The 20,225-nt window shown below is 38.4% G+C and overlaps 1 protein-coding gene and 1 long non-coding RNA gene across 2 annotated transcripts; both read left to right on the forward strand.

Moving 5' to 3' along the window:
- The first annotated feature begins 1,942 nt into the window (after positions 1–1,942).
- LOC139150734 (beta-alanyl-dopamine/carcinine hydrolase-like) lies at positions 1,943–7,422 on the forward strand. The gene is made up of 4 exons (XM_070723145.1): positions 1,943–2,011; positions 2,381–2,560; positions 4,289–4,402; positions 7,096–7,422. Exons 1-4 carry the CDS (start codon positions 1,943–1,945, stop codon positions 7,420–7,422), a joined length of 690 nt encoding a protein of 229 aa, XP_070579246.1.
- Positions 7,423–7,788: 366 nt separating this feature from the next.
- On the forward strand, positions 7,789–11,335 carry LOC139150684 (uncharacterized). Its single transcript, XR_011556257.1, has 3 exons — positions 7,789–7,934; positions 10,480–10,671; positions 11,190–11,335. It is a non-coding gene; the product is annotated as an uncharacterized lncRNA (long non-coding RNA).
- The last annotated feature ends 8,890 nt before the right edge of the window (positions 11,336–20,225 follow it).

Raw genomic sequence — 20,225 nt, forward strand, 5'->3', positions numbered from 1 at the left:
TTTCGCCAAGAAAGTTGCCGATATTGTTGAAGGGCAGAGGTAAATTTGCATTTGCAAAGTCTGCCTCTTGCCATTTCGTGTAATGAGCCCTCCATGTTTAGGCCCAGTCTCGGAGAAACCTAATGACAAGAGTTACTCCACTTGCTCCTGCTACAGTTACTGAATAGTCTCTAAAGTTTTTACTTCTACTGAATTTCCATCTTCTTACAGAGACTCCTGTAAATAATGTGTGATTACATCAGAGGTGCGGCTGAGTCAGTAATCACATGGTGAAGATACGTTATAATCAAGCTTGACATAATTTTTATCAGCAAAGTATATTGTGGAATTCTGTTGTAGTGTGTATCAATGCACACACCTCGTTTCCTTAGTGGGGCATCTTTTAGTTTGAAAACTATGTATGATAGTTAATATGTGCTTTGTTGTATACAACACATGCAGTGCATGATATTCGTGAAAAATCCAAGCAGGTGACTTTAAAAGTTGCGTGCCCGAGCAAAAAGTACCGTTACATGTATTACATGTATGTCTCACATACTACATATCCGTTTACCCCGCCTCTGATATCAGCCAAGCAAATAAAATTGAATCCATTTCCACTTGTCCCATATGGGCAGGTAACTCTCAATCTCGCCTACCAAATATTACCTCCCACGGACAGGCAGAGATATCTTACACGGCATAAATGTGTTGTTGACATAATCTTCAGGCAAATTCGGTAATCAAAGTTTACTAAGTTCTCCTCGTTATGAATAGTACTGCTAAGTCGAGGTTGCTGTTTTTAACTTTATTCAGCAAAGTATACATCGGTCACTCCTCAAAAGTCTGTCGCCGGTCTAGCTTCTGGAGGAGAACAAATGAAAAGATGCAACATTGCATCTCTACAAATGTAAACGGCTATGTACACAGGTCTGCAGTTCGGTCATTCCATAAAAGTTACAGGCACTTGAAAATGAAACCACTGACACCATATGTAAATTTAAAGAACAATAAATCACATGACAGTTTCCTGGTTAGCTGGCGGAATGTGACCCCGATTTGTCAACGAGTTTTATGATTGGTTTCGAGTTGATAGATTAAGATGACTTTTATGACTGGCAGATCAATCCTGAGTGATTAAGCGAACAATAAAATCGCAGAAACAACGCTACTGTACTTGGTTGCAGTTCTGGAGTTAATCGGATGGATACACAGCTTTTGATCGACTTAAACATCAATTAAAAAATGAATTATTTTACACTTTGGAACATTTCTATATCTAATTATTACTTTAGAGGTGCACCAGTCACTCCTCAACAGTCTGTTGCCGGTCTAGCTTCTGGAGGAGAACAAATGAAAGAAACATATATATACATGTATGAACATATATAAACATATATACATATATAAACGGGTATGTACCCAATGAGTTTAGGATTGGTTTCGAGTTGATGAATTAAGATGACTAAAATGACTGGCAGATCGATCCATGAGTGGTTAGTAACCACTCATGCTTGGCCCAAGCGAACAATAAAATTGCAGAAACAAGGCCACTGTACTTGATTGCAGTTTTTCTTTTGAGTCGATCGGATACACAGCTTGTGAACGACTTATACATCAGCTGAAAAGTGAATTGTTTTACACTTTGGAACATTTATTATCTAATTATTACTTTTATAGTTGCATCAGTCGCGATTACGTGTGTTATGTTAGTGTAAGAATACAGTTCTTGGACACAGTCAACAAAAATATGCACTGTTGCAGTTGAGTTTCACTCAACAGTTTTAACCTTCCACATGTGTGTTGTCTTCTATAACCTCATTTTCATTCACAACACATTTCTACGTAGAGCCGTGGATAAATGGCTGGCCGTGACCCTCTCATATGAGCCTCTGTCAAACAACAACTTGGCGTACTCCCATGATTCATATGCAAGCGGTAAGTGGAGGTTTCGCGGCGTATCATGGCCAGCGCCCCGAGTCTACCTATAATTGATGTCCGAGGTACAAATTATGATGTTGGTCACCAGATGGTTAGTATTCCTTTCGTTAAATGTGTAATAATATGTCTGCAGATGAGCAAATTCCTCTGTAAATTTGCTGCTGTTGCTCTTACAACGGCTGTAACCGAGTCTCCTGTGAGTGTGATTGCGCATGTCACTTAATACTTGCTATGAAAAGCGGTTGCTTTCCCTATAAATGTAAAAGTTGTTTCCCATGATACACATTACATGTATTACCTTTTCGAGACTAGCGATTTGTTGACGTCACCATTCGAGAATATTAGTTCGCATGACGCTGGTGTACTTGCCATTAAAAATCCAGCGACAAAGTCAGGGTAACTTTCAGGCACAGGCTTTGCAAGCGACGATACAACTACAATCAACTGGATTTTTCTGCAGGGTCAGACTTTCAAGTCTCGCATACAAGAGGCAGCAAATCTGCAGCTTGTCAGAGACTACGACACGCCTCAGGGAAATGAGATTTACTCTTCCTACCTGAAAGTTGCTGAAGATGTTTATCCGCATTACGTCACGGAGTTACAGGGCATCGCCGATGGTTCAGGAATACCGTTTAAATATGTGAGTCTGCCTTATTGTTAACATCAGTAACATGTTCATGTCTACGTCAGTGTATACATAGTAAATATACGTATGTAACATATAGAGTCCAAGCAGTACATGTATTGTAAATAATCGTTTAATCGTATATGTCATACATGATCTCTATTAGTATGAAGCTTATATATATATATCTATATATATATATATATATATATATATATATATATATTATATATATATATATATATATATATATATATATACACACAAAATGTATACAATGTGCCCTCCCGGTTATCACCATAATGGCTTTATATATATATATATATATATATATATATATATATATATATATATATATATATATATATATATACAAAGTACAAAGTACAAAATAATATATTTTATATTTATATGGACGACTTGACTGTACTCTTAACAAAATCAAATACAGGCTGCAATATCGGTGGTGTTTTTGTAAATCACTTAACGTGTGCAGATGATATCTGCTTAATTAGTCCTTCTGCAAAAGGTACACAGAAATTGATTGCTGTTTGCACTTGCTATGGTGGTATACATGACATCATTTTCAATAGCAAAAAGACTAACTGCATGTGTATTTTTCCAAATCACGGTAGGGTGTGTAAAAGTCCCTCTGTGTATCTCAACGAATGTTAAATGAGATGTTGTTTCTAAGAAAAAATACCTTGGTTTTGTCTTATCTGATCGCTTTAGAGATGATGATGACATCGAGCGACAGACGAGATATTTTTACATCTCAGCAAACATGTCGATGAGAAATTTCTGTTAGTGTACGTTTCATGTTAAATGTGTTCTATTTAAAGCCTATTGTTACCAGCTATATGGGGGACCACTCTGGAGTAATTACTCTGTGGCTGTTAGTCGCAAATTGAAAGTTGCATAAAACAGTGCTGCATTACTCTTATCGGGGTATGAAAAACGGAGTAGTGCGAGTTCAATGTTTGTAACCAATACTATCAGTAACTTTGACGCTCAAATGCGTAAGCAGATTTATTGTTTGAGACAGCGACTTTTGAACAGTAGTAATATAATTGTACGTATATGTGACTTACTGTACTTTAAATCTGATATAGTTAAGGATTAGAATAAGCTTCTTTTTGTTTGACTGATTGTCTTTCTTTTCAACCAATATGCAAGAGAACAATTAATTCTTCAAAGAGTCTGTAATAACCTTTCACAACATTTATATGGACTTTTAAGTCCGAAATAAAGTTTATAATAATAATAATAATTATATATATATATATATATATATATATATATATATATATATATATATATATATATACACTAACACAAATTACTTCAAGTACAAAGGAATGATATCTGTTACTTAAGTTTCATTCATCCTCAGACAGAAGTGAAAGGGTTTCTAGCTCACCATTCTGATTTACACGGTAATAGATAAGACAGATAAGTAATAGATATTATTACTTTGTACTTAAAGTAATTTTTGTTACTGTTTATAGCGCACTGCTTTAGCATAGAGCATTGTAATTTCCCGCGAGGACATCTGTATACTTTGGGTTTTTTTCCATCCTTTCCAAGATCTACGAGTTTGCACCTTAATAAATTGACATCTCCAATATCTTCTTCCCTCACTTTGTCTCATATTTACTGCAGCCATAATACATATATTGGAAACGAAAAGAAATAATGCAAGAATTATTTTTATAAAGTACTTTGTTTTTCTGTATAAAATAGCTATTTCTGAAGTTAATCGCATCAGAGTGTCAGTCTTTGTCTGGCAATCCTCCGTTCCAAAACGCCCATGGCGGTGACGGATGTACGGACCTGATTCTACAGTTAGAAGAGCAGGTAAGTTGAATTTCGACGGTTACCAGGTGAGTTGAATTTCGACGACTACCAACTCTGCTGTCTTTTAAAGTTGCAATATGGGTCAGAATATACCTTCATATTTCACTCAATAGGAAATTACAGCACTCGTAACAGGCATAAGTACTTGCCCTGTGTCCCCCTCCCCGAAACACCATACTCATATTTAATTTTATAAATTGGCTCAACTTCCCCTGTCCCCGTGTTACAATCAACTTCCCTCTCCACGTTTTTCCCCAATCTCGGTTTCCGAGGCCAATCAACCGATGTCTGCCCTGCCCGACAAAAAAAACCAACTAAAATCTGCCCCTTGCCAGCTAAAAATATGTCTCCTGTCCAAGCTAAATTAAAATTTCCCCTACCCTCAAAAATTGCTCCCGGAATAGTTTTTCGATGAATAGCTCCGTTGGCGGCACCTGTAATGTCAGCATTTGCTACCCAGCCATATCACCTCGTCTCAGTGTAGTCTCATTGATACCCTGAGCAAGCATTTCGGGCGTTAAATGCGATCTTAATGACTACTCAATCAAAAGTTTTAAGTCAATTTCTGATCGGCGTTAGGAGATGAACTCAAACTTGGTATGTGGTGAGTGCAGACGTAATTCAAAGTAGCGTATAAAACGGCAGTTCCTTGTGAAGATCAACTTCTCTAGCCAGTGGTGTTTCCTCGGGCAACGACCCTCCCTCGGATCATAATATGCAGTGCCGGCCTAACAACACCGTGCGGACCGGACGATGTCTGAAGTGAACCGGGCCGTAGTCCCTCCGCAAGGAAACAATTTGATTATTCTATAGAGCTAACAAATCACTTCGATCCATTAGCATTGATAATGTGGAATCCTTCAGGTAAAATAGGCATTTTTTTCAGAAACAAAGAAAAACTGCTGTCTCCATCATCAATGGTCTTATTTACGACACGCTGACATGGCCGTGCAAGACCAGACTGAGGCACAAGACAGTTGCCGATCTTCTGCAGTGGCGGATGATACTGAACCGGGCAAAGTTGTCAAATAAATATAGCGTGCAGATACCTCTCCTTTTAATATGAAAAATATAATGGAAATAACAACCTGCAACGGGGAGAGGATTGTGGAAACGTTGTGTCAGGCAAACCGTGAGCACAACGAGAACGGTATATTACCATGTATGTGATCTGAACGCTCCAACGTACAGTATATTAGGTGCATACGTCGCTGATGTATTTGTGAGAAAAATCGATCACACAATCGTTTGTAGAGCTGTACTTTGATATCGATATACGTATATTTCCTAAACATGGCGCTATCAAAGTTAGACAAACGCAAAATTTACCATGAATTATTCATATATTACCATGCCCTGTCCGTTGCATTTTAATTGGTCGACCTGAACCAAGTGACCGACCACAAATATGCAATAATGGTTCGTTTATGTGCCCGTGAATATGAATAATATCGTAAACATCGTAACTTTTCAGCTAAAACGTAAATTGTAATTTGTACAAAGATCATGATCAAACACAAAATAAAATGGAACACTTGTGGGCCAAGTTTAGACACTTTTTGAAAAAAATCTCCGGATTTGCAAAATCTTTACAGCGCGCGCACTACTCACTGACAAGTTCTGGGACCCGTTGTCGTTCGCGTGGGAAATTTTCGTAAATTTTGACGGTTTTCTTGGGTTCGTTGATAATATAATGGAAATAACAGACTCCGCCCTGACCATTAACGTTTATTTATGGGCGCGGGCTCGCTCTAGGAAAGCCAAAATTAACGTGTTAATTTTTGGCTTTCCTCTCGCCCTTGCCCATAAATAAACGTTAATAATCAGTCGCCCGTTATTTCTATATTTATGTGCCGGGATTGGTGAGTGGTTTAATTAAGAAGAGTACTTAAACGTAGCATGGTCTATTTGCTTTAGTTTTACGAAAAAATCGACATTTTTGACCCATATTGTAACTTTAAGACGCTACCTGCCGGAAGAATGAAAGACTTACCCGTAAACATTGTCTCAAACTCTCCCCAGGGAAACATTTAGCCATGCTCCTTCGAAATCAAGGATAAATATGGGGGTCACCATGCAAATTTTGGTACTGGAGAAACAAATTACTAAATATTTACCGATACTTGAAATTCAAAATGAATGCCATTCCTGTGTCTGGGGGAAATGCATTTTCGATTTTCACAAAAGCTAGTAGGGCTTCACTTACTCCATGGGCTTCAAAATGAGGCTCCTTAAGAGGTATAAGAAAAGTATTATAAAAATTTGAGAGTCCGAAAATCTTTACCCGGGGTGCATTCTACCTCAGGCCTAATTATGCCACTTGCCATTTTTGCGAATCTACAACCTCCGTCATCCGCTCGCCGTATACCTTTACAGCTTCCCATCCGTGGAGCTAAACCAATTGATTGTAAGTGTCCCTCAGATAAACCAAGTAAACATAAGTGTCCTTGTTTACTATCTCCAACTTGACGTATCAGCAGTTTGCCAATACCAGAATAGAGTATTCACAAGACATAGACAACACGGGTCATCTCAAGAGTGCATCAAGTGCATATATGTATAAAATATTTAGGCATTCAAACGTTAATTTTCTACTCTTTGATTGAAGTTTTTATTAATTATATGATTATTTCCGGCCTAATAGCCCCCCCATCACCAATGCCTTGTCTTTGAACTCTCTTTCTGTGTTGTAGGCTATACTTGTTCATAGTGAAGATGTGAAACCAGACATGAAAAATGGATACATCGTTCATGCACACATCCAACCTTCTGACAGCAATCCACGAGAAGAGCAGTTCGTTTGTTATTGCGACCCCGGCATGCTGCCCGGCAACACCTTTGCTGTCAATGCTCACGGAATTGGTATTAGCGGTAACAACCTGTTTCAGAAGGGAATCACGAGCAAAAATGCTATTGGTGAGACCTTCATGTGCCCTTTTGTGGTCTCTGTTATCCCCGTGCGCTTTAATATTGTTGAATCAGCCACTAAACTGTTAGAACCGTGTAGAAGTCCAACGTAGTTGAGGATGCGTCGACTTTCGCACACACGTAAGACTGAGACATACCTTGCTGATGGCTAGTTGATAAACGCCACCTGGGGGATTGAACATTTGAAATGTCAGGAGCCATATAGCATACACTTCGAAAGAGCGTGACATAGGGTGACAGCTCATAGATTTGAATAAACTTAGAGGCCAAAATGAGGAGGGGGCCATGACCCAGTAGAGACTGCTAAGCTTATACTCAGTCATTTTGAAAGCCCCACATCTCTTTTTTTCGCAGCACGTAAATTTGTAAACAGAGCCCTGATGTCCTCAGAAAGCCTGGACGACGCTATTAGGATCATAAAAACGCCACCAGGTATCATAAAAACGCCACCAGGTATCGGTGCAGGATTTAATGTCGACCTTGTAATTAAGGAAAAGGACCACGGGAAGGTGTCATTTTACAGCATAGAGATAGCACACAGTTCAAATGGCTCTGTGGTCGATGTAGCACAGTATAAGGGCGGATTCTCGCACCATCTGAACATGTAAGTATACCGACAGACTTGAGTGTGATGGATAAAATAAAAGTGAAGGACAATGAATCTGAGGCTTTTCCACCCCTAGAAATATTTATATGAATAAAGGAAATCTTCGTGATCTTCACCGTGGAAGATGCCCAGGAAACCTGAAAAAGTTGCGTAAACTCTGCACAAATCGGCTAACTTGAGTGACCTCTCTTTTTTGACGCAAATTTTAGCGACCTTCCAATGCACTCGCATGGTAAAAATCGATACACACGGTTGTTGAAATTGGACGAAACTTCTGACCCTGCGGTTCGCCTAGTTATGGAGATCATATTTTTCTCGTTGGCACTAAACAGTGTGAAATTGGGGAAAATAGGACATTTTAGTCATGACAATCAAGAATAAAAATCAGGGGTCATCAGAGAAAATTTTGTCACCGAGAAACAAATTACCTGACAATTTACCGATATTTGACATTCAAAATGGCCGCAACCATTTGCAAACCATTTGTTAACTCTATGGGGACCATTAAACTTTTGATTTTCACCAAAAAAATTACTGAAAGACCTTGAAAAAGAACCCACAATGGCAACGGATGAGAAAGTGTTCTAGCAAATTTAGAGTCAAAATGTCTTTAATATGGATGCATCCTATACCTTTAGGAGCCTTCAGTAATTACATGGGGTGGACCGGGGCAATTGGGGGGACCGGGGGAAGGGCAACTTTTTAGAAAACTGTTCAAGGGGGAGGGTCACTTTTAACAAACCTTTCATGGGGGAGGGTCACTTTTCACAAAAAGTGATTTTATGGCCAAACCTTTGATTGTCCGTGTGATATTTCCTGAATAGGAAATTTTCAACGAAATACGCCGATTCTTTTAAATACGTATACATTATCCACAAGTTTCACAAGCAAATAGCAAAGAAGATGCAGTGGTATCCTACATTAAACACATTGAACAGTTAAAACTGATGAAAGACAAGAGACAGGTGGAAAAGTGTATATCAATTATCAAATGTACATGAATGCAAAGATATTGTTAGTTTTATACTGGAAAAAGGTGTGCATAGTTCTCTCAGTGAATCAACATTTCAGTGAAATTCCAAGATCGAATTTCTTGCACAACCATGGACTTATAACCACTCTAGTCTAATCAAGAACATTAACATCGATATAAATCAGGCGTACAAAAATGCACTGATTTACCTATTTTTGTATTGGAAAAAAATTATTCATACTTTCATCATAGTAGGCTACCATGCATAGTGAACCGACATTTTTGAAATTCCAAAATCAATTTCTTGTACGCAAATGCACATTTTACTTCCTAATTCAAGCGAAGTACATTTAAATGATTCATCAAACATATATAATATACAGAAATGGCATGTTTTGTGGTAGCTGTGGAAACGCAGCTATCTGTTGGCGGGGTAGCGGGGATCGCTATGCGGGTCAAAGGTCAACCCCGCCACGGATAGCTGCGGGCCAAATGCCATCGAAAGTGGGTCTATTACGACGACACAACATGTATCGGAACTTTGAACGGCAAAATCAACCAAAGTGAGCGTAATTCAATAAAATGACGTAATTCGACTGATTTTCCAAGGAGTACTCAAGATTTTCACTCCTGCAGGGAACTTTGACTTCTATCGATATGCTAATAAGGATCTGACGCTCGTTCGAACGTGAATAGCGTGACGGCCGGTCAGATCCCTATTAGCATATCGATAGAAGTCAAAGTTCCCTGCAGGAGTGAAAATCTTGAGTACGCCTTGGAAAATCAGTCGAATTACGTAAACGAACCAGAAATTTTGTTCACAAAAGGAGTTAGGGAATGAGCAATAGTCAGAGTTCAGGCAGGTATAGGTCATTTTATTGAATTACGCTCACTTTGGTTGATTTTGCCGTTCAAAGATCCGATACATGTTGTGTCGTCGTAATAGACCCACTTTCGATGGCACTTGGCCCGCAGCTATCCGTGGCGGGGTTGACCTTTGACCCGCATAGCGATCCCCGCTACCCCGCCAACAGATAGCTGCGTTTCCACAGCTAGTTTTGTGGCTGAAAATTGTCAATAATTTGCCAGATAGACTCCATGTATTATGGTTTGATATTTTTGGATGAAGCACTATATCAGCCACATTGCCTTCTTATAGTTGCACAAAATGTGGTGACCTTCCGTCAAATGTATGAAATACCATATCTCTTCGAAAATTCTTGCGTGATAAATTGCGACTGTCCCTCCAAAAACATCAGCCCTCCCCCCCGTAATTGTCCCTAACTTACATAACAATTGAACCGATTGTTATGTAAATTAGCTGATACTTTTTCAGTTATTCCTGGGAAGAACACTGCAGTGGTTGGGGCTAGGGTCAAGTTTTAGAATGTCGGACAAGGGGGACGTTCACATTTTAGACAGGAGGATAGGGGAGGTTCACATTTTACGGCACAGATATATGCGGAATTCCCCCCCCCCCGCCCACCCCCTGTAATTACTGAAGGCTCCCTTAGCAAGATCCATTCAAAAATCACTTCATGTACTTGAAATATGTACAAATCTGTCCAGGTACCAGCGATTAAAGGTCGACCACTTCGAAGACGAAAGTTCCCTGCACAGGTCTGCTCGATTCCAAGAAATTCCATATGCCAATTAAGAATCTGAAGGATATGTTGGACATGATCAGCGATACTAATCACCCCGAATATCCAATTTACAGGAGTGGCGTTGCTCCGGATCTATTAACCACGGCATGTATAGGTAAGATTAATGTGTGAAAAGTCGTTTGTTCTTAGGAGTGCAAGTACATTTTGATGATATGACCTCAATTAGTCCAAATGAATTTCACAGTGGTGCCCGTCCATGGTCTTCAATCGCATAACAATATCCTGACAGAATGTTCACAGAATCAAGCAACACCTGCACCATGCAAAACAGACGATTAATAAAAAAAGAAAACATGCTCAAGACTACAGCCAAATCCATGTGAGAACAATCTGCGGTCTTTGTAAATCAAAAAGTGGTGTCAATTCACACGAGACTTTGTTTTTAATGGAATTTAATGTATATGGTCTTCCTCGTCGCATTGCTACAGTTGCACGGTTGTCTACAAGTTTTCTTGTTGGTTGGATTATAGGTCTATGATTCATGAATAAAGCGAATAAGCTCGTTCAGAAGGGTACATCTTTATAACAATCGTTGAATGATACACATAGACCGTCAGCGTAATTGTTGAACGATTAAATATTATTTCACGATAGCGATATTTTACTTGACAGGAGCGTACGATTTCCTGAGCGATCGACTGTACATCTTCAGGGGAAACCCTAAGAAGTCACATTACCAGCCGGTTGCGGTGTTCAACACGCAGGACCTTAGCCAAGAAACATTCACGACATTCAAACCATTCAGAACGGGAAATTTAGTTGAACAGAAACAAAATAACGCAATTACAGTGATTTATCAATAAACCTATGACAACGTTTGATTTCAAAACAGTAAAGAGCTGAAGAGAACAGCATGAAGTAATGCAGTTCGCTTTGGTTATACCACAGGGTCCGGCGAGCAATATTCGTCTAGAAATTATGAATATGATCAATAAATGTCTTGTATTAATTTTTTTTTTCATTATACAAGCCTTACCTGTGTCTAGTGTGTGCCTATTACTTTACCCTAGCTATCTGTGGATAGTATTTCAAAGAAAACAGTCTATATCTGTTAATTGCCCTCCCTAATCCCCTTCATTAATTTGTTCTGCCGATCGCCAACGCGGGGGGCTTATCGCCCTGACCAAATACCTCGTTAGCAGCTCATAAGTCCGTCTACTACCTTATGAGCTGCTAACGAGGTATTTGGTCAGGGCGATAAGCCCCCGCGTTGGCGATCGGCAGAACAAATTAATGAAGGGGATTAGGGAGGGCAATTAACAGATATAGACTGTTTTCTTTGAAATACTATCCACAGATAGCTAGGGTAAAGTAATAGGCACACACTAGATACAGGTAAGGCTTGTAAAATGAAAAAAAGTTTAATACAAGACATTTATTGATCATACATTGTATTCATAATTTCTAGACGAATATTGCTCGCCGGACCCTGTGGTTATACACAATTAAAGTGCCTAATGCTGTTGTCAAGGTATACACGTGTATCTGTGTGTCAGTAGTATCTCTGTGTTTCTGATTGTATACGGGATATCAGTGTGGCGTTTAGCTGGAATGTAGGAGTTTGTTACAGAAATCAAACACTGATTGTGTATGTCTACTATATTTGTCTTTATTATTTGGTGTGACAATTTCAAATTAATGGGTCAGTGATGATTTTTCTCTTTAAGTGAAGCATTCCGAAGAAAACTTAATTGTTGACTGTACCACTGAATTAACATCTCTGAATCTTACGCACATCATACCAACCATCCAGCTGTAGCTATTCTGAGCTATTGAGCCCTCTATACCAACGCCGCAGACAATAATTTGGCCAAGAAAGTTGCCGATATTGTTGGACGACAGAGGTAATTTGCATTTGCAAAATCTGCTTTGCCATTTTACGCAATGAGCCCTCCACGTTAAGGCTGCCTTCTGATGAACCTAAGACAATAGTTGTTTCACTTGCTCTTGCTACATAGTTACTAGTTATTCTTCAGCCTTTCCATCTTCCGTGGGAATAGACATCAAATCAGGTCCAATAATCGTTATCATTCAAGGTAAACTATGAAATTTACCAGGTCCAAGGAACATATAGATGATGACAAAGGCAATAGGGCCATCTTGAACCACGAAATAGTGGTGGTACCAGGTGTCCGGAATGGGTAAGCGTACCCTGCCAGCTAGCCGCACCCGTCAAGATTGACCAAAGTGACAAATTCATTGTTATTTGGTGAATTCACCAAATTACTTTTGTGAGTCAAAATTTGGTATGCTGTCACTCATCATTTGAGAAACAGACAGGTTATATTTTGATGCAACATCTCCCAAAGATCCCCCAGTTTATATCAATGAGTGCTGGCGGGATAAGTAATGTCTAATGGATGGTCGATGTTAGACTCAACAACACAAAAACTGGTTAGTATAATAATAATATTCACGGACCTTTAGGGAGCCTTCAGTAATTACAGGGGGTGGGCCGGGGGAGTTGGGGGAGGGTCACTTTTTAGAAAACAGTTCAAGGGGGAGGGTCACTTTTTATAAACCTATCCTTGGGGGGGGAGGGTCACTTTGACAGAAGCTGATTTTATGGCCAAAACTTTGATTGTCCGTGTGATATTTCCTGAATAGGAAATCACCAACAAAATACATACACGTTATCCACAAGTTTCACAAGTAAAGAAGATGCAGTGGTATCCTACATTAAACACCTTGAACAGTTAAGACTGATAAAAGATAAGAGACAAAAACATATGCAACAGGTGGAAAAGTGTATATCAATTATCAAATGTACATAAATGCAAAGATATTGTCAGTTTTATATTGGAAAAAATTGTGCATAGTTCTCTCATAGACTACCATGTACAGTAAATCAACTTTTGAGTGAAATTCCAAAATCAAATTTCTTGCACAACCATGGACTTATAACCACTCTAGTTTAATCAAAAACATTAATATTCCTGGAATTCACTTTGTGCAAGTGTTCCTGACATTCATGCACCTATCATCAAAGTCAAAAGCCAACCAAAATCCAGCCCATGGATGACAACAGAAATAAAGAAGAAAATGCAGCTTCGTGACTGGTTTCGGAAAATGCATCATCGCACTGGCCTTCATGTCTACTGGTTTGAGTTTGTGAAATATCGAAACTTTATAAAAAGCGAGATAGTAAGTGCTAAATCTCGTTTTTACGAAAGCATAATCAATGAAAACATCGACAACACCTACAAAGTCTGGAAAAGGATTAATAATTTATTGAATCCTATCTGCAATGTACTACCTGCTCATGATGATCCGCTTCCCCTTGCCAATAACTTCAACCATTACTTTTCCAACGTTGGTACGCTTGTCCAAGAAGAGCTCAATTCTGCAAAACCACTACTGGATCACACAAAATTGCCCTCGAACAGTTTCAAACTTACTAGTGTTACAGAAGAGCAAGTCACCTCTGTTTTGTCTTCACTGCCATCTAACAAGTCCTCGTCAGAGAACGACCTTGACTCTCACTTAATCAAACTGTCCATACCAGCCATTGTTCCTTCACTGACGTATGTATTCAATATGTCTATATCTCAGGGAATAGTGCCAACTGACTGGAAGAAAGCTACAATTATTCCCATTTTTAAAAAGGGAAACAATATAAGCAAGATGTTACAAATTACCGTCCGATCTCGCTACTCCCTACCCTGTCAAAAGTTCTTGAACGTTTAGTCTGCAACCAGCTCAACTTATTTTTAGAATCAAATAATATTCTCTTTCCAACTTTTTCCGGTTTTCGTCCCAAACACTCTTCAGCTACTTTACTACAGCGTTTAACCGATGACATCCTTGATAATATGTACAATAAGAAAATTTCCTCTCTTCTCATGTTAGACCTTTCCAAGTCATTTGATTCAGTTAACCATAACATTATGCTCAGTAAATTGAAACGCTACAATTTTCACCCGTCTACAATTCAATGGTTTAGTAGCTACCTAACAGACCGTACTTAGTGTGTTAAAATTGGTAACATTTCATCCAAGTTTATTCAAGTCAAAACGGGTGTACCTCAAGGTAGTGTTTGTGGACCGATTTTATTCTCACTTTACATTAACGATCTCCTCACATGGCTTCATTCCACAACACCAATTTATGGTTTTGCTGATGACATAAACATCCTAAAAGCGTCCACAATTTCTGATATTGACAACCTTCACGATGATCTGGAACATGAAATTCATCATTTAACTACTTGTTCCATTCCAATTCTCTGAAACACAATATTTCGAAATATCAATACATGCTCTTCGGTACTAGGCAACAACTCAAGAAAATACCAAATCACATAAAAGTTCTTTCCGATCAAAGTACTACAATCAAAGTATCTCCTTCTGCTACCTGTTTAGGTTTAAGATTTGACCAAGAACTCAGCTGGTCCAACCATGTTGCCTACCTCCGTCGAGCATGTGGCTATCGTCTGACGAAATTGGCCCGTGTCAGACGATGTATTCCAGAAAAGGTTCGCAAAAATGTTATCTCAGCTACAGTTTTCTCCCTTTTAGACTACTGTGACACTGTCTTTTCCAACTGTATAATATTACTCTCAAAAGCAATCTACAACGCATAATTAATTTTGCAGTTCGCATTCAGTGTGGACTCAAAAAGTCAGACCATTTTACATCTTACAGAAATTCACTCAACTGGCCAACTATCCAGGAAAGGCACGATCAACACTTAAAAAATCTAGTTCCCAAATGTATCATCAAAAAAATTCCTGTCTACTTGTCTGACCTTCTCACAAAAAATTCAACAATTCACCAGTATAACACCAGAAGTAAATATCATGTTTTCAAAGCCCACAGTCGCTCATTCAAATTTGTTCATCCATCATTGCCAATACTATAATTTAAACTACAGTACTTTACTGTGCCTGTCTATTCTTTTCTGAGCCATTTCTTGGCCGATTTGCATGTCAACTTCCTGCTTGTTTTAATTGAATACACGGTGCTCACTAACTTTTTATGCTTATCTTTTGATGTGTAGTTTTATAACTTTTAACTACTGGTTTTTTATTGAGTTATTATTTATTTATTTTTATTCTGTATATGTCCATGTATTTTATTCAATGCATGAAAATCCATTTATGGATGCATTGACTTGAAGTAATAAAATTACAAAAATTACAAAATTACAATATAAATAATCAAGCGCACATACATGCACAGATTTACCTAGTTTTGTATTGGAAAATACAATGGTTTCAACCGGGACTCGAACCCATAACGCACGGCACCAAATCACCTAGCGCAGAGGCCAACAGACAAACCGCTCGGCTAAAACAATTATTTATAGTTTCATCATAGACCGCCATGCATAGTGAATCAACATTTCGGTGAAATTCCAAAATCAAATTTCTTGCACAACCATGGACTTGTAACCTCTCTAGTCTAATCAAGAACATTAATGTCAATAATTAAGAGTACACAAATGCAAAGATTTACCTATTTTTGTATTGGAAAAAACTATCCATAGTTTCATCATAGACACCATGGATAGTGAACCAACTTTTTAGATGAAATTACAAAATCAATTCTTGCACACAAATGCACATTTTACTTCCCAATTCAAGCAAAGTACATTTAAATACATTATCAAACATATATAATATACAGATATAGCATGTTTTGTGGGGAAAAATTGTCAATAATTTGCCTGATAGACTCCATGTATTATGATTTGATATTTTTGGATGACGCACTAAATCAGCCACATCTTGCCTTCTTATAGTTGCACAAAATATGGTGGCCCTCCCTCAAATGTATGAAATACCATATCTCTTCAAAAATTCTTGCGTGATAAATTGCGACTGTCCCTCCAAAAACACCAGCCCTCCCCTCTGTAATTTGTCCCTAACATAACAATTGAACCAATTGTTATGTAAATTAGCTGATACTGTGTCAGTTATTTTTATTTTTTTTTTACCCGTCCTTTTTTTTTTAATAATTTTTTATTTTATCAATAACCAATAACAGAGACAAAGACAGAGAATACCCCAGTGATGGGGGGGGGGTCAAGTTTTAGAATGTCGGACAAGGGGGAGGGTCACATTTTACGGTACAGGTGTGCGCGAAATTCCTCTGGCCCACCCCCTTGTAATTACTGAAGGCTCCCTTATCGCCATCTTTTACACGATGTCATTGTAATGGTACAGTACTGTATTTGACACGAGCGGACGATGTGTGGAACGATCGACTGTACATCTTCAGGGAAAACCCCAGGGAATGCCGGTACCAACCAGTTGCAGTGTTCAACACACAGGACCTTACCTAAGAAACATTCACGACATTCAATCCTTGAACGGAACAGCTCGGGGAACGCAGCTTGGACAATCAACACAACTACACTGATCGTTAACATTGGAATTATTTTCCCAAATCCTCTAAAATATCATTTGATACGAATCTTGATGCAGTTCGATTAGCAAAATATCGACGCATTCTTATGAGCAGTTTCAACAGTTCATTCAATTCACTCAGTTCGTCTCAGTGATTCTATCTTTACTTCACAAAACGCACTAAAGTGAACCAAAAACTGACATTACACCATGTACTTTATTGAGGTAATTTTGATAGAACACATAAAAACTAAATGTGACATTATGCAAATAAAATGCAAATTATTATTATTATTATTATTATTATTATTATTATTACAAGTTTAGGGGCTATAAGTATTATATAGAAATCTAACAATAGTTCATTGAGGCTGTGTGGGAATTCTGATAAAGAGGTGTTATATATTTTAATTTTGTCAATTGGGGTGACTTCCCATTGATGTACGTGCAGCGCAGTTTTCTTCCATCAAAAGTCACGACTATGAAAAAGATTTCCAATATAAATTAACTCTCTCTCTCTCTCTCTCTCCTATAACAAAGATTTCCAATAGGCCTATAAATTAACACACACACACACACACACACACACTCTCTCTCTCTCTCTCTCTCTCTCTCTCTCTCTCTCTCTCTCTCTCTCTCTCTCTCTCTCTCTCTCTCTCTGCAGTGAAATTGCTATGCTGCGACCACCGAACGAATATTTTCCAAACATTAGGAATAACATTAAAAGTTCATTATATAAATCTAACCAGTGTAGTCTGGCAGAGACCCGGCGATTCGCGTTCTTCTCTGTTGGAACACGCGCGCGCCCTTCAGAGGGACGACGCGATTCCCAGAGCATGCGCAATTGAGAGTGCGTGGCGTGACATTAGAACGTCTCCGATCTAGTATCTCGTGCTATCGTGTCATTAGCTTTAAAAATGATGGAATGTCAACAGAAACTGGAATTACTGCAGAGAATACTTTTCAGGATATCACATGTGAGTGTCTAAGGTACCAAGTAGGACGTTTAGGAAATCATTTCAGAAACTTCACGCCGCCTGTGGCCATTTTGTGGAGTATAAGCTTATAAGCTTACGTAACTGCAGCGTAAACAGTATTTCTGCCGGAACATATGCGATGGAAATGTTTGCGTTTCACGTCTTTCAATTATTCAGATGGAAATGCCGCCCTCAACTCAAAACTTTGAAAAAAACATGGTGACAGACTTTGGAAGGCTAACTCTTGTATAACAATGACGTAATTTTATGGGAAGACATTTGTATTCGAGCACGGCTACAGTACAGTTTTTGATTCGAGAACTCTCATCATGTCGGATTCACTGAAACAGTCAGTTGTATGCTCAACAATCCAGAGGGTGAGTCAAACTTTTTCCTATGTCCATGTAGAACTTGTGCAAAAATAAGCGAATCCACAGGCCTTTGGCGAATCAATAAATGCGTTTTTCACCAAGCTGAAAGGTGGAAAGATTTATTATTTTGTAGCACGTCAGTAGTTTGATATGACTAACGCCTTTCACAATAATACTGGCTATTCCATTGGGCATCGTGCTACAGGTCAAAATCTTATACCTCAGGTTGATATACATATGTAGAGATTTTTATAGAAACTATTACATAGCTATTTACATTTCTTTATCACTTTTTGCGGTTTTGCGGTTTCCTGTTTTTTGTTAGCCGATTAGCCGGCACACGCCAAAACGACTAGTCTTTGCGGTTTTCTATAATTTTGGCACGCGCCAAAACGATTAGTCTATTGCGCTCGTATGGGCACGTTTAGTCTCACTGTTTACCTCCGGTTGGTTAGCAACCACAGTTTAATTGACAGCCGATTCTTTATATTTAGGGTAAATGTTGCAATAAGTGTTTCCTACGACGTTCGCACAAGTGACAGCCCTATACTATGTCAAGTAGGGCAGTATTAAACGTGATATCTTGTAAAATTTCCCCCTTATCTTGGCCGACTGAGTTTTTAAAAAGTGTTTAAAGGTATACAGGCACCATGTTCAAATTAAGCAGTTGCTACCATGGAAAGGGATCTAGCTAGTCATAGAGTTTATGGGGTCACGCCAGGTCACACTTAAATAATGCACCACTACATGGTCATAATTTTACTATAGTTAAACAATCAGAAATAATTTGTCTTCATTACTCTTCCTGGAATGGGACAAAGAAATTATTAATTGTCAATCCATAAAATAAATAAGTACCAGTGAATCTTGAGAACTAAGGGGAATTGGGTTCACAAAATTAATTTGAGATACTAGTAGAATTAATTTTATCACATAAAATTAATTTGAAGGCATAAACTTAACCCTTTCACCACCATGGTTTGTCCCAAATCCATTGTTTTCTATGGTAAAGTTGGACCTGTATACAGGGAACTGGGGGTGAAAGGGTTAATTTGATGAATGCGAAGTTAGTAATATACTACATAACACTTATTTGAGATGACTGCATGAAACAAAATTAAAAATGCTTGAAAAATTATTTCTGGTCTATATAAAATTAATGTTAACACACTAAAATTAACGGAAAACATAATTTTGACCAGAATGGCCCCAATATACATTATCTTTATCATTATACACCTGCGTCTGCAATCTTTGGAGTTTTCTTCGTACAGTAAATTTCGGTATCAGAGGACGCAGAGTCCAATACCTTTGCCGCGGAGTACAATAACTTTTGGTGTTATTGGACGCTATTTGACCTTTGACCTCAAAACACCATTACGTCAATGCGGGGAAATACTTCTAAATGTTGGGTACTTCACAACGTTAGTAGTGGTGAATCAAAAGCCTGTGAATTTGGGTGAAATTATGCTGCCGACCTACAATTTCTCACACGTACACTGCGCTGCGTGGGTTTGAAATTTCGTTCTGTGCGCTTAGCGGACGCGCTTAACGCGTTCTCAGTTTGCTCGCGATCGCTCAGTGCAGTGTGGGACGGTCATCCCCAAAAAAGCTTTAATTTTGATTTTTTCGAGGTAAAATTGGATTAAAAAAGGTGTATAATAATGAGGTTATTCCCAAAATACCGGGATTTATGTCCGAGTACATTTTTAATAGAAATAAGGGAAAAAGGAACATTTTCAATGCCAAAATAGTTACCATGGCAACTCGAAACATTAAAATAAGTCTGGTTTTTGTGTTCTCTGACCCGAATTCCCCCACTAGATAATTTTCATATCAATCAAAGTAACTTTTCATGGGATATTAGAAAAATTGATATTTTCAACCCCTAAAATGGTTACCATGGAAACATGGGGCAGTGAAATCGATATCATATTTGGTCTTTCCGACC

Source organism: Ptychodera flava, chromosome 14 (assembly GCF_041260155.1).
Source record: "Ptychodera flava strain L36383 chromosome 14, AS_Pfla_20210202, whole genome shotgun sequence".
Taxonomy (NCBI): Eukaryota; Metazoa; Hemichordata; class Enteropneusta; family Ptychoderidae; genus Ptychodera; species Ptychodera flava.

Coding starts and splice junctions, on each gene's coding strand:
- LOC139150734 (XM_070723145.1), top strand. CDS start 1,943: ATGGCCAGCGCCCCGAGTCTACCTATAATTGATGTCCGAGGTACAAAT. Junction 2,561..4,288: donor CAGGAATACCGTTTAAATAT/GTGAGTCTGCCT, acceptor TGTATAAAATAG/CTATTTCTGAAGTTAATCGC. Junction 4,403..7,095: donor TTCTACAGTTAGAAGAGCAG/GTAAGTTGAATT, acceptor TCTGTGTTGTAG/GCTATACTTGTTCATAGTGA.